This window comes from Oncorhynchus clarkii, chromosome 7 (genome assembly GCF_045791955.1).
Source record: "Oncorhynchus clarkii lewisi isolate Uvic-CL-2024 chromosome 7, UVic_Ocla_1.0, whole genome shotgun sequence".
Taxonomy (NCBI): domain Eukaryota; kingdom Metazoa; phylum Chordata; class Actinopteri; order Salmoniformes; family Salmonidae; genus Oncorhynchus; species Oncorhynchus clarkii.
Window position 1 is genome coordinate 65,201,340 of NC_092153.1, and position 15,069 is coordinate 65,216,408.

Consider the following 15,069-nt stretch of genomic DNA (forward strand, 5'->3'; position numbering starts at 1 on the left):
GACCCTTTGTTAAAGCACTGACGCTACAAGCTTGGCACACCTGTATTTGGGGAGTTTCTCCCATTATTCTCTGCAGATCCTCTCAAGCTCTGTCAGGTTGGATGGGGAGCGTTGTTGCATGGCTATTTTCAGGTCTATCCAGAGATGTTCTATCGGGTTCAAATCCGGCCTCTGGCTGTGCCACTCAAGGAGAGACTTGTCCCAAAGCCACTCCTGCGTTGTCTTGGCTGTTTGCTGAGGGTCGTTGTCCTGTTGGAAAGCGAACCTTCGCCCCAGTCTTAGGTCCTGAGCGCTCTGGAGCAGGTTTTAGTCAAGGATCTCTCTGTACTTTGCTTCATTCCTCATTCCTGACTATCCCAAAACATCCCCACAGCATTTTTATTTATTTTTTAACCTTTATTTAACTAGACAAGCCAGTTAAGAACAAATTCTTACTTGCAATGACGGCCTAGGAACAGTGGGTTAACTGCCTTGTTCAGGGGCAGAACGACAGATTTTTACCTTGTCAGCTCGGGGATTCGATCTTGCAACCTTTCGGTTACAAGTCCAACGCTCAAACCACTAGGCTACCTGCCGCCACAGCATGATGCTGCCACCTCCATGCTTCACCATAGGGATGGTGCCAGGTTTCCTCCAGACATGACGCTTGGCATTCAGGCCAAAGAGTTCAATCTTGATATCATCAGACCAGAGAATCTTATTTCTCATGGTCTGAGAGTCATTAGGTGCCTTTTGGCAAACTCCAAGCGGACTGTCATGTGCCTTTTACTGAGCAGTGGCTTCCGCCTGGCCACTGCCATAAGGCCTGATTGGTGGAGTGCTGCAGACATGGTTGTCCTTCTGGAACGTTCTCCCATCTCCACAGAGGAACTCTGGAGTTCTGTCAGAGTGACCATCTGGTTCTGTGTCACCTCCCTGACCAAGGCCCTTCTCCCACGATTGCTCAGTTTGGCAGGGCGTCCATCTTTAGGAAGAGTCTTTATTCTGCTCTGGAATTGCGTTCCCGTGCAGAATTAGACAGATAGCTAACAACTAAGTCTTCAATAAAACTCCCAAGGCTTGACTTTTCTTGAACGGATATATTGAAAACGTTTGTTGTGGAACTGCAAAATACAGAAAATAATATACTTTAGTATTCAATTAACATTGACATACTGTAGCTGTACATTATACATTTCAAGTTGAAGTTGCATTAATTCAACGCACCTGCCAAGAAACCATGTATCTGGCATGATGCCAAACTAGATAGCTAATTACCATATGAGTAGTAACTAGCCAACTCTTTTCATTACTCTAATAATGTCAAAACACCTCTGTACAATAACAAAGCATATTACACTAGAAACAGTAACACAAGTACAGTATTGTATGTTTTACAAACTAATACAGCTGACTGGCATACATGAAAGGCATTGCAATTTGTGTAAATGCAACCAACCAACATTTATAAGTAAGCAATTTTATCAATAAACAATATTATCATCACTAGCAATATGCTTGAATTGAACTTACAAACAAATATTTTCAGTGGCTGAAGCGTGACAAGGAATAGCTGCACAGAAAGAACTGCACCATACTTCCTGATTCCGTGCAGTCTTTCTAAGTACCATAAAGCTCCACTAGGGGGCGATAAGCACAATGGAACACAATGAAAGTTCATCTTAACCACTATAATAAAGTACTATATTACCTTCTAACAGGATGGCAGCACAGTCTTGGTGGTTCCAAACTTCTTCCATTTAAGAATGATGGAGACCACTGTGTTCTTGGGGACCTTTAATGCTGCAGAAATGTTTTGGTACCCTTCCCCAGATCTGTGCCTCGACACAATCCTGTCTCTGTGCTCTACGGACAATTCCTTCGACTTCATGGCTTGGTTTTTGCTCTGACATGCACTATCAACTGTCTGACCTTATATAAACAGCTGTGTGCCTTACCAAATCATGTCCAAACTATTGAATTTATCACAGGTGGACTCCAATTTCGAGTCTCATAGCAAAGGGTCTGAATACTTATGTAAATCAGGTATTTCTGTTTATATTTCTAATAATGCAAGCATTTCTAAAAATCTGTTTTCGCTTTGTCATTATGGGGAAAAAAATCGATTTAATCCATTTTAGAATGAGGCTGTAACGTAACAAAATGTGGAAAAAGTCAAGGGGTCTGAATACTTTCTCAATGCACTGTAAATGGTGAGTCAAACAATTCATTTTTGACCTAGATAGTTTGTGTGTATGTATTGATATGTAGGCTATGTGTGCCTTTTGTTTAAAAAAAAGTTTATGTAGTTCTGTCCTTGAGCTGTTGTCTATTGATGTTCTGTATTATGTCATGTTTCATGTTTTATGTGGACCCAGGAAGAGTAGCAGATGCTTTTGCATCATTATACTAATAATATACCGTATCAACCATTAACAAATGCCTCATACATAATCTTATGAGTTGACAATAACTCCTTTAGAACTGGTTTATAAGTACATCAGTAATACATTATTCATAATTTACAAATTGTGAACATACAATGATGAAACACCTTACTAATTTTCTTATAAATCATTAACACATTATTTAAAACTGTTTATGTATGTGTAAATTACTATTTAGAGATTTCTTATTGACATGGACAAATATAGGAATAATGATTAATACTTGATAAGTGAACTCTATACAAACTTATAAATGGTTTATTAAGGGACTTTAATATAAATTGTTACCCTACCATCATACTTACATCTCAAAGTGTGACATGTGTTTGACATCTGTGTGTGTTTGGGGGAGGGAGTGTGGATGGTGGGTTGTGGTAACACATCTTATTCACCTGCCGTATGTATCGCCTATATGTCACTGCATATGTAGCCTACATCTGTTCATCATGTCTCTTCTCATATATCACTCCACAGGTCAGGTGATTAAGGGCTTGGATATTGGTGTGTCCTCTATGCAGAGAGGAGAGGTGTGCATGCTCCTCTGCAAACCAGAATATGCTTATGGTTCAGCTGGATGCCTCCCCAAAATACCTCCCAATGCCATGCTACAGTTTGAGGTAAGTTAAGCAGAGTGGTTTCCAATGTGATGGTGGTATACGGGCCTTCATCTGCACATACAGTAGCAGGTTTCCCCTATACTGTATTCTGACTGTGGATTGTTCTAGATTCTCTCTCTGCATTGTGAACAAAACACATAAATAACACTGTCTCTGTCATAATTGTCATCATTATGGAATCTTATGGTTACTGTTGTGGTAAACTGCCAACAAATGGATGTGATTTGATGTTTTTTCTGTTCTTACGTGTCTCTTCACTTCCTTTAGGTGGAGCTGCTGAGCTTCAAAGGGGAGGTGCTGACGGACGATGGCGGCATCACGAGGAGGATAAAGGTCAAAGGGGAAGGTTATAATAGTCCCAATGATGGATCAACTGTCCACGGTGAGGGAGACATGCCTTCTCTCCATCACATTCATTGTGATCTCATTAATTGTGAACTTGGTGATCAATATTTGTATTGATTTTGGTACAAAGGCTTTGTCTCACATTGACTGTGATCAACATTTTATTGATTTTTGTACAGTCTCAAACACAAAAAAACAGTGAACATTCAAACCTACATTATGTTTGTTATCTGAAGTAAAATAATAATATTTTCCATTAAAAAAAAAATTGGTATATTTTCAATTGCAGTCCTGTATTCCACAGTGCACCTTGAGGGTCGCTGTGGAGAGCGTCTGTTTGACTCCAGGAACGTGCACTTCGTTGTGGGCGAGTCAGAGGACATGGGTGTTCCTCTGGGTGTAGACAGAGCCATGGAGAAGATGCAGAAAGGAGAATGCTGCATGCTCTACTTAAAACCCAAGTAAGGGCCTTTACTCTACTCTACTTCCTGTCGCTGAAGTGGACCTGTTGCAACACAAAGTAGATATGCTTACTCAGTCATCATCAGCAATGATTTGTAACCTTGAACAAGCATCTCTATAGAAAAATCGCGAAATAATGTAAGCCTTTCATGGAACAGGTGTGCGTAAGAAATAATCAGCCAAACAATACTCTCGCTCTTGTTTTTTGTAGGTATGGCTTTGGGAAAGATGGTAGAGCACAGCATAAGATTGGACCAAACTCAGACCTGATGTATGAAGTGACTCTAAATGACTTTGAGAAGGTGAGTTCTATTTGCTGGATTAGATAGGGTAAAAAATCATGTGTTCATGTATCCTATTAGTGTCCCTGGAAGATGCCAACAGATTGCTTTTATTTGAGCTGGTGGAGTTTAGACAATGAGGGTCTCAGTTAGATATTGCATGATGGCAGAGTGACCCTGGAGAAAATAATGGGAAGAAACAGGCATAATCTCATTGAAAGTCACCATCTCTGAAACTGATAGTATGTTTTCTTTTCAAGGCCTTCTCTGAAACTGATAACAGTATGTTTTCTTTTCAAGGCCAAAGAATCTTGGGAATTGGATCTAAAGGAGAAACTGGATTTGTCTGCTAGAGCCAAACAGAAAGGGACCCAATATTTCAAGGTATAGTGCACCATCTCTGTCTTTCAGACAATAGACAAAATGTAATGACCATTGGATGCATCTGTGTATGAATATTTTAGCTAGTGATGCTATGACATTTTTGGCCGATACCGATATCCGATAGTTTCCTTGCCAAAAGAAACCGATACTGATAACCGGTATTTAACATTTTAGCAGCCTTTTAAGCATTCTAGTACAGTTAAATAGTGAAAACACACACACATGGACACAGCGGTCTAAGGCACTGCATCTCAGTGCCAGAGGAGTTACTACAGTCCGTGGTTCGAATCCAGGCGTTATCACATCCGGCCGTGATTGGGAGTCCCATTGGGCGGCGCACAATTGGCCAAGCGTCATCCGGGTTTGGCCGGGGTAGGCTGTCATTGTGAATAAGAATTTTTTTCTTAACTGACTTGCCTAGTTAAATAAAGGTTACACACACACACACACACACACCACACTGACCAAAACACTATTTTCTTGGCATTTACGTATGTCCCCTTTACCAGTAAAACATAGTCAAAACCTATTTTTTTCACTTAGTTGCTTTGCTGTTTCGTTGTTAATTTGTTCAGTCGTTTCATTCTCAACCAGGATTTCTATGAAACGCCATTTGGGTCTTTGCATGTTATTTGACCTGTCAAAAATTCAGGGCATGCTAAACTTGTTGACCAATCAGGACCTAAATATGACTGCACGTCACATAATAATTTAACGCGTTCATTAGTTTTTTGCGTAGTTAATACACATTGATTACACTATCACTCCTATTTTATATGTCACAACGATTCATCGATAGGTATGCTATGATGCTGGTAAAGTTGTCTCGCGCATTGTCACGATTGTCGTAAAGAGGAGACCAAGGCGCAGCGTGAGTAGAGTTCCACATAATTTTAATCAACTGAAACTCACCTAACAAAAACAACCAAACAACCCGTGAAGCTACATGTGTGCACTCAGGCAACTCAATGTAGACAAGATCCCACACCAGAAAGTGGGAAACAGGGCTGCCTAAATATGATCCCCAATCAGAGACAACGATAAACAGCTGTCTCTGATTGTGGACCATATCAGGCCAACATAGAATTTACAAAAACCCCTAGACCTACAACAACCCTAGCCATACAAACCCCTAGACATTCAACACTAGAGTACCCACCCTAGTCACACCTTGACCTAACCAAAATATATAGAAAACAGAGATATCTAAGGTCAGGGCGTGACACGCATCTACAGTGCTGGTCATAAAAAAAGCTAGCTAGCTCATGGATGCAAACAATGTTCTTCCCAAAAAACATAGCAAAACTACATAATCTGTTTCACTAGCTATAGTTAGCTAACTAACTACATAGCTAGTTGTCATACTCTAATATAACCCTAATTTATAAGACAGTTCTTATTTGATTAATGGTGGTTGTACCCATCTATGTAAAGCTAGCCACAATAAGGATTAGCCACAATAGGGGACTTTGCGGTTAGCCTTCAAAATAAAATAATGTAACTGACAGTGATGCAAATGCATACAAATAGTAGAATTATGCCATAATTGAATAGATCATGCTAAACGAGGTTGGAATGTTGTTATATAAAATCAACAAAAGACAATAATTTGACAAAAATCTGTTGAAATCAGACTGGATGTATTACACTTTAGAATTGAATTGGGAGAATATTATTTCACTGTATAGCCTTACCTTTTTTTATTTATTTTTTTACCTTTATTTAACTAGGCAAGTCAGTTAAGAACAAAATCTTATTTTCAATGACAGCCTAACTGCCTGTTCAGGGCAGAATGACAGATTTGTACCTTGTCAGCTCAGGGATTTGAACTTGCAACCTTCCAGTTACTAGTCCAACGCTCTAACCACTAGGCTGCCCCACCTATGAATTGTGGATCAATGACATGGGGTATCAGTCTACTCAGTGACACTCAGAGAACATTAGCATCGTAGCCCTTATTTTAGGACTCTGAGCCACATTTATTGTCAAAATATGTGTATTGAACACTATTCCTGAGGAAAAACAATACTGTGTGGATGTTTTGGAGGACATTGGGGAAAAAAAAGCTGTACAGTGCAATATGAATGTCAATACACACAGTAATTCCCAGTCAGTAGGCTGACTGGGAAGGTCATTTCACACAGTCACAGTCCCGCGATAAGAGCTACAACGCTAATATTTGTGTAAACTCTTCACAGTTGTGTTATGTGGGTGTCACAGAGTAGACTGATAACCCATTTCATTGCTTCATATTCCAACCTTGTTTAACATTATCTAGTCTAAATTTGGCATGATTCCACCAATTGTAACCTTCTGCATCACTTTCAAAGAGGTACTTTTTTTTTAAGGCAAACTGAAAATTCCACTTATTGTGGCTAGCTTCACAACACATAACCCGGTCATGTCGAGCCTTGCTAGCCAGATGAAGCTAGCTGGCTGCTGATAACGTTAGCTTTGGACAACAGGGTTAAGTAGCTGGCTAGCTATTTATTTTCATGAACTGAAGTTCAATTTCAATAGGCGAACAACAAGTGGCTACCTAGCTAATACTTACACACAAGGATTCCTAAATCATTGCTAAGAATAGTGAAAATGACTGCAGTTTCTACTGGTCATTGTTTTCAGGCTGGTTGTATTGGTGCTAGCTAGGTACCAAGCTAAAGCTAGCTATCTACCTCAGAATTGGCTGTCAAACAAATAATGCTTTATTACAAACACGGTATTGTAAACACGCCGTTCGTGGCCGTTGTTTGCTTGTTTGCAGATTTTTTTGTACAGCTTTGACAGTGTTGCTAGGACATGGATGGGCATAAGCATCTGCCTCTGATTCCAAAGGTTGCAAGTTCAAATCCAGTGATACATTTGAGATTTTTGTTTTTAGCCATCCCAGACCTTAACCCTTACCTTAACCATTCAGAGTTAATGCCTAACCTTAAGATTTCTGAGTTAATGCCTTAACTCTAACCTTAAAATGATGAGTTAATCCCTAAACTGAGAGATTGTAATAATGCTTACTGTATTTGTTGTACTTTTCACAAGGGTTGTGTACAAAACATTTTTGGGGGAAGTTTTTATTTTATTTAACTAGGCAAGTCAGTTAAGAACAAATTCTTATTTGCAATGACGGCCTAGGAACAGTGGGTTAACTGCCTTGTTCAGGGGCAGAACGACAGATTTGTACCTTGTCAGCTCAGGGATTCAATCCTTTTGGTTACTGGCCCAACGCTCTAACCACTAGGTTACCTGCCTCCCCAGGTGCTCAAACTATAATAAGGGAACCCCCGAAAAAAGAAATTCTGCAACCGCGGTCACAGACTCATTGAGTAATTATGACTTTGATTATTTAGTTACATAAAAACAATAGATGGCCGCATCTTAATGGCTAAATAAATGACACATTTAACGATGGTGGGTTCAGAACAACAATGACAAAACTGTATACAGTTAACAGTTAGTTTTTTGTATACATTTTTTTCTGAAATATTGTAACAAAATATGCAAATGAGACTATATATATTGAGTGTAAATAACATTAAAAACACCTTCTTAATGTTGAGTTGCATCTGGGCATGGACTCTACAAGGTGTTAAAAGCATTCCACAGGGATGCTGGCCCATGTTGACTCCAATGCTTTCCACAGTTGTGTCAAGTTGGCTGGATGTCCTTTGGGTGGTGGAATGTTCTTGATACACACGGGAAACTGTTGAGCGTGAAAAACCCAGCAGTTTTGCAGTTCTTGACACAAACCGGCACACCTGGCACCTACTACCATACCCCATTCAAAGGCACTTCAATCTTTTGTCTTGCCCATTCACCCTCTGAATGGCACACATACACACTCCATTTATGGCTCCTGAGTGGCTCTGCGGTCTAAGGCACTGCATCTTAATACACAAGGCATCACTACAGTCCCTGATTCAAATCCAGGCGGCATCATATCTGGCTGTGATTGGGAGTCTCATAGGGCGGTGTACAATTGTCCCAGTGTCGCTAGGGTAGGCTGTCATTGTAAATACTTGTTTTTCTTAACTGACTTGCTTAGTTAAATAAAGGTTAAATAAAAATACATAAAAAATAAATGTCTCAACTGGCTTACAAATCCTTTAACCTGCCTCCTCCCCTTCGTCTACACTGAGTGAAGTGGATTTTGTCATGTACTGTCATGTTGTGTCTTGTCTCTGTCCTTTCCCTTCACCCTGTCTCCCTCTGCTGGTCGTTGTTAGGTTACCTTTTCTCCCCCGCTTTCCCCCAGCTGTTCCTTGTCTCCTCTGACTACCCATTCACCCCGTTTCCCACCTGTTCCCTTTTTCCCTCTGATTAGGTCCCTATATCTCTCTCTGTTTCTGTTCCTGTCCTTGTCGGATTCTTGTTTGTTGTGTTTCATGCCTGAGCCAGACTATCGTCATGTTTGCTGTAACCTTGTCCTGTCCTGTCGGAATCTGCCGGTCTATCTGAGCCTACCTATGTTTGGTTATTAAAGAAGCTCTGTTTAAGTTAGTTCGCTTTTGGGTCCTCATTCACTCACCATAACAGAAGAATCCGACCAAGAATGGACCCAGCGACTTCGGATCCTCTCCACTCAGCCGTCAGGATCCAGGGAGCGATGCTAGGCAGACACGAGCAGGAAGTGTCTGCTGCTCGACATGCCGTTGAGACCCTGGCCACCCAAGTCTCCAACCTCACAGAACAGGTTCACCATCTCCGCCTCGATCCACCGGCCACTTCCAGGGCTTTCGAATCTCCGGAGCCCAGAATCAATAACCCGCCGTGTTACTCTGGGGAGCCCACTGAATGCCGCTCGTTCCTCACCCAGTGTGATATTGTGTTTTCTCTCCAGCCCAACACTTACTCCAGGAGCACTGCTCGTGTCGCCTACGTCATATCTCTCCTTATTGGACGGGCTCGTGAGTGGGGCACGGCAATCTGGGAGGCAAGGGCTGAGTGTACTAACCAGTATCAGGACTTTAAGGAGGAGATGATACGGGTTTTTGATCGATCTGTTTTTGGGGAGGAGGCTTCCAGGGCCCTGTCTTCCCTATGTCAAGGCAATCGATCCATAACAGACTACTCTATTGAGTTTCGCACTCTTGCTGTCTCCAGTGGCTGGAACGAGCCGGCCTTGCTCGCTCGTCTTCTGGAGGGTTTCCGCGCAGAGGTAAAGGATGAGATTCTCTCCCGGGAGGTTCCTTCCAGCGTGGATTCCTTGATTGAACTCGCTATTCGCATTGAGCGACGGGTTGATCTTCGTCACCGAGCTCGTGGAAAGGAGCTCGCGCTCTCCGTCGCCTCCCTCTCCGCATCACTACCATCTTCCTCTGCCGGCTCGGGTGCTGAGCCCATGCAGCTGGGAGGTATCCACATCTCGACTAAGGAGAGGGAACGGAGAATCACCAACCGCCTCTGTCTCTATTGCGGTTCCGCTGGTCATTTTGTCACTTCATGTCCAGTAAAAGGCCAGAGCTCGTCAGTAAGCGGAGGGCTACTGGTGAGCGCTACTACTCCTGTCTCTCCTTCAAGATCCTGCACTACCTTGTCGGTCCATCTACGCTGGACCGGTTCGTCAGCTTCCTGCAGTGCCTTAATAGACTCTGGGGCGGAGGGCTGTTTTATGGACGAGACCTGGGCTCGGGAACATGACATTCCTCTCAGACAGTTAAAGGAGCCCACGGCCTTGTTCGCCCTGGATGGTAGTCCTCTCCCCAGGATTCAGCGTGAGACGCTACCTTTAACCCTCACTGTTTCTGGTAATCATAGTGAAACCATTTCTTTTTTAATTTTTCGTTCACCTTTTACACCTGTTGTTTTGGGCCATCCCTGGCTAGTTTGTCATAATCCTTCCATTAATTGGTCTAGTAATTCTATCCTCTCCTGGAACGTCTCTTGTCATGTGAAATGTTTAATGTCTGCTATCCCTCCTGTTTCCTCTGTCTCTTCTTCACAGGAGGAGCCTGGTGATTTGACAGGGGTGCCGGAGGAATATCACGATCTGCGCACGGTGTTCAGTCGGTCCAGGGCCACCTCTCTTCCTCCACACCGGTCGTATGATTGTAGTATTGATCTCCTTCCGGGAACCACCCCCCCCCGGGGTAGACTATACTCTCTGTCGGCTCCCGAACGTAAGGCTCTCGAAGATTATTTGTCTGTAGCTCTTGACGCCGGTACCATAGTCCCCTCCTCCTCTCCCGCCGGAGCGGGGTTTTTTTTTGTCAAGAAGAAGGACGGGTCTCTGCGCCCCTGCATAGATTATCGAGGGCTGAATGACATAACAGTGAAGAATCGTTATCCGCTTCCTCTTATGTCTTCAGCCTTCGAGATCCTGCAGGGAGCCAGGTTTTTCACTAAGTTGGACCTTCGTAACGCTTACCATCTCGTGCGCATCAGGGAGGGGGACGAGTGGAAGACGGCGTTTAACACTCCGTTAGGGCACTTTGAATACCGGGTTCTTCCTTTCGGCCTCGCTAACGCTCCAGCTGTCTTTCAGGCATTAGTCAATGATGTCCTGAGAGACATGCTGAACATCTTTGTTTTCGTTTACCTTGACGATATCCTGATTTTTTCACCGTCACTCCAGATTCATGTTCAGCACGTTCGACGTGTCCTCCAGCGCCTTTTAGAGAATTGTCTTTTTGTGAAGGCTGAGAAGTGCACTTTTCATGCCTCCTCCGTCACATTTCTCGGTTCTGTTATTTCCGCTGAAGGCATTAAGATGGATCCCGCTAAGGTCCAAGCTGTCATTGATTGGCCCGTCCCTAAGTCACGCGTCGAGCTGCAGCGCTTTCTCGGCTTCGCGAACTTCTATCGTCGTTTCATCCGTAATTTCGGTCAGGTGGCAGCTCCTCTCACAGCCCTTACTTCTGTCAAGACGTGCTTTAAGTGGTCCGTTTCCGCCCAGGGAGCTTTTGATCTCCTCAAGAATCGTTTTACATCCGCTCCTATCCTTGTTACACCTGACGTCTCTAGACAGTTCGTTGTCGAGGTTGACGCGTCAGAGGTGGGCGTGGGAGCCATCCTTTCTCAGCGCTCCCTCTCTGACGACAAGGTCCACCCATGCGCGTATTTTTCTCATCGCCTGTCGCCGTCGGAACGTAACTATGATGTGGGTAACCGCGAACTGCTCGCCATCCGGTTAGCCCTAGGCGAATGGCGACAGTGGTTGGAGGGGGCGACCGTTCCTTTTGTCGTTTGGACTGACCATAGGAACCTTGAGTACATCCGTTCTGCCAAACGACTTAATGCGCGTCAGGCGCGTTGGGCGCTGTTTTTCGCTCGTTTCGAGTTCGTGATTTCTTATCGTCCGGGCTCTAAGAACACCAAGCCTGATGCTTTGTCTCGTCTCTTCAGTTCTTCAGTAGCCTCCACTGACCCCGAGGGGATTCTCCCTGAGGGGCGTGTTGTCGGGTTGACTGTCTGGGGAATTGAGAGGCAGGTAAAACAAGCGCTCACTCACACTCCGTCGCCGCGCGCTTGTCCTAGGAACCTTCTTTTCGTTCCCGTTCCTACTCGTCTGGCCGTTCTTCAGTGGGCTCACTCTGCCAAGTTAGCCGGCCACCCTGGCGTTCGGGGTACGCTTGCTTCCATTCGCCAGCGTTTTTGGGGGCCCACCCGGGAGCATGACACGCGTCGTTTCGTGGCTGCTTGTTCGGTCTGCGCGCAGACTAAGTCCGGTAACTCTCCTCCTGCCGGCCGTCTCAGGCCGCTTCCTATTCCCTCTCGACCGTGGTCTCACATCGCCTTAGATTTTGTCACCGGACTGCCTTCGTCAGCGGGGAAGACTGTTATTCTTACGGTTGTCGATAGGTTCTCTAAGGCGGCTCATTTCATTCCCCTTGCTAAGCTTCCTTCTGCTAAAGAGACGGCACAAATCATCATCGAGAATGTTTTCAGAATTCATGGCCTTCCGTCAGACGTCGTTTCGGACAGAGGTCCGCAATTCACGTCTCAATTTTGGAGGGAGTTTTGCCGTTTGATTGGGGCTTCCGTCAGTCTCTCTTCCGGCTTTCACCCCCAGTCTAACGGTCAAGCAGAACGGGCCAATCAGACTATTGGTCGCATCTTACGCAGTCTTTCTTTTCGTAACCCTGCGTCTTGGTCAGAACAGCTCCCCTGGGCAGAATACGCCCACAACTCGCTTCCTTCGTCTGCGACCGGGCTATCTCCTTTTCAGAGTAGCCTCGGGTACCAGCCTCCGCTGTTCTCATCTCAGTTCGCCGAGTCCAGCGTCCCCTCCGCTCAGGCTTTTGTCCAACGTTGCGAGCGCACCTGGAAGAGGGTCAGGTCTGCACTTTGCCGTTATAGGACGCAGACTGTGAGGGCTGCTAATAAGCGTAGAACTAAGAGTCCTAGATATTGTCGCGGTCAGAGAGTTTGGCTCTCCACTCAGAACCTTCCCCTTAAGACGGCTTCTCGCAAGTTGACCCCGCGGTTCATTGGTCCGTTCCGTATTTCTCGGGTCATTAATCCTGTCGCAGTTCGACTTCTTCTTCCGCGATACCTTCGTCGCGTCCACCCGGTCTTCCATGTCTCCTGCATCAAGCCCGTCCTTCGCGCCCCCGCTCGTCTCCCCCCCCCCCCCCCCCATCCTTGTCGAGGGCGCACCCATCTACAGGGTCCGTAGAATTTTGGACATGCGTCCTCGGGGCCGTGGTCACCAGTACCTCGTAGATTGGGAGGGGTACGGTCCTGAGGAGAGGAGTTGGGTTCCCTCTCGGGACGTGCTGGACCGTGCGCTGATCGAGGATTTCCTCCGTTGCCGCCAGGTTTCCTCCTCGAGTGCGCCAGGAGGCGCTCGGTGAGTGGGGGGGTACTGTCATGTACTGTCATGTTGTGTCTTGTCTCTGTCCTTTCCCTTCACCCTGTCTCCCTCTGCTGGTCGTTGTTAGGTTACCTTTTCTCCCCCGCTTTCCCCCAGCTGTTCCTTGTCTCCTCTGACTACCCATTCACCCCGTTTCCCACCTGTTCCCTTTTTCCCTCTGATTAGGTCCCTATATCTCTCTCTGTTTCTGTTCCTGTCCTTGTCGGATTCTTGTTTGTTGTGTTTCATGCCTGAGCCAGACTATCGTCATGTTTGCTGTAACCTTGTCCTGTCCTGTCGGAATCTGCCGGTCTATCTGAGCCTACCTATGTTTGGTTATTAAAGAAGCTCTGTTTAAGTTAGTTCGCTTTTGGGTCCTCATTCACTCACCATAACAGATTTAATAAGTGACATCAATAAGGGATCATTGCTTTCTTTCACCTGGATTCACCTTGTCAGTTTACGTCATGGAAAGAGCAGGTGTTCATAATGTTTTGTACAGTCAGTGTGTGTGTATATATATTGTTGTGTCTTTGGTTATGCTGCATTAAGTGACATGACATGCTATTCTATAAAATAATTTCTCTGTAATTCATAATACCTGATTCAGCTAATCAGTTGAATGTAATTAACTAGAAAGTCGGGGTACCACTAAAGAATGTTTATAGAGCTGTTATCTTCCAAATAAACTCTTAAAGACCTAGTAATCTTTTACATCAATAGCAGTCAATATTTAATTGACTGTTGATTGTTTAGTCTCATCTGAAAGTTGTAAGTTCTTGGTTATCTTCACAAACCCTGGCTAACAAGTTGAATCAGCAATACAAAATTTGGTTTCATTATTTATTTACTAAATACCTAAATAATCACACAGAATTACATATACACAGAATGTATCATACATTGATTACAAATGATGTCATAAAGGAAAACACGGAACAGATATGACAGCTGGTTACACAGAGAAAGGGGGTGGGTATTTGAATGAATGAGCGGGAAGAGGGAGAAGCTATGTCTCTATCGGGCCATAGGCAGCTATGCTATCGAAAATATAGTATCTTATGCATTCTAAATTACCGCCCATTTCAAAAACGAAAATGCAATAAATATTTACTCTGAGCTGCGCTTCAAACAGTGGGTCGTAGATGGGAGGCCGGGTTGTCCTTTGAAGAATGTCTGATGGTAGAATGGATACTTGGTAGTACCGTCGTCTTGTGATAGAACAAATACTCTGTCCGTCCTCTCCTACTCCACTTCTACAGTTGCTGCGCTAACGCGATGGCTAGGAAGTATCACTTCTTTAGTAAATAAGAGTTCAAAGTTCATACCAAGTTGCCATGCTAATATGCTCATGCTATATTCTGGCTGGTATAGTCAAAATTCATCCTTTCGGCGTGTAGGTCGTCAACTTCACATTGAAATTCAATGCTAATTTCGTTAGGTTCTCTAAGGTTAGCTTAGTTCTGTAGGTGGTTGTCCTTTCAACGTGGGGACCTCAAGTCCACAAGTCCTTGGAACAGGAAGTTACATTTTCGTCAAGGGGCTTATATAGGATTGGGAGAGAGGGCCCTGTTTCATAGTTTACAACCACTGTCTGTACACATGGGCGGGGCCACTGAGTTGGCAGAGTTTACTCTATAACTAACCGTTCTCTCATTAAGAAGCTAAAGTACATTTAATCTTTTCACAAATAGTTTCATATTTAAACATTTAAATTGCACAACAATTCCATGTGAATCTGATAACTATAATGTGTAGACTTT

General features: G+C 44.2%; 1 protein-coding gene across 1 annotated transcript in view; it reads left to right on the forward strand.

The window, feature by feature from the left end:
- LOC139413695 (FKBP prolyl isomerase 5) overlaps nt 1-15,069 on the forward strand; it is a 47,558-nt gene that overhangs the window by 24,419 nt on the left and 8,070 nt on the right. The window contains exons 4-8 of the mRNA XM_071161367.1: nt 2,901-3,043; nt 3,311-3,425; nt 3,693-3,849; nt 4,062-4,152; nt 4,432-4,515. Of these exons, the coding sequence (XP_071017468.1) occupies nt 2,901-3,043; nt 3,311-3,425; nt 3,693-3,849; nt 4,062-4,152; nt 4,432-4,515 (590 nt within the window). The remainder of the gene's footprint in view (nt 1-2,900; nt 3,044-3,310; nt 3,426-3,692; nt 3,850-4,061; nt 4,153-4,431; nt 4,516-15,069) is intronic.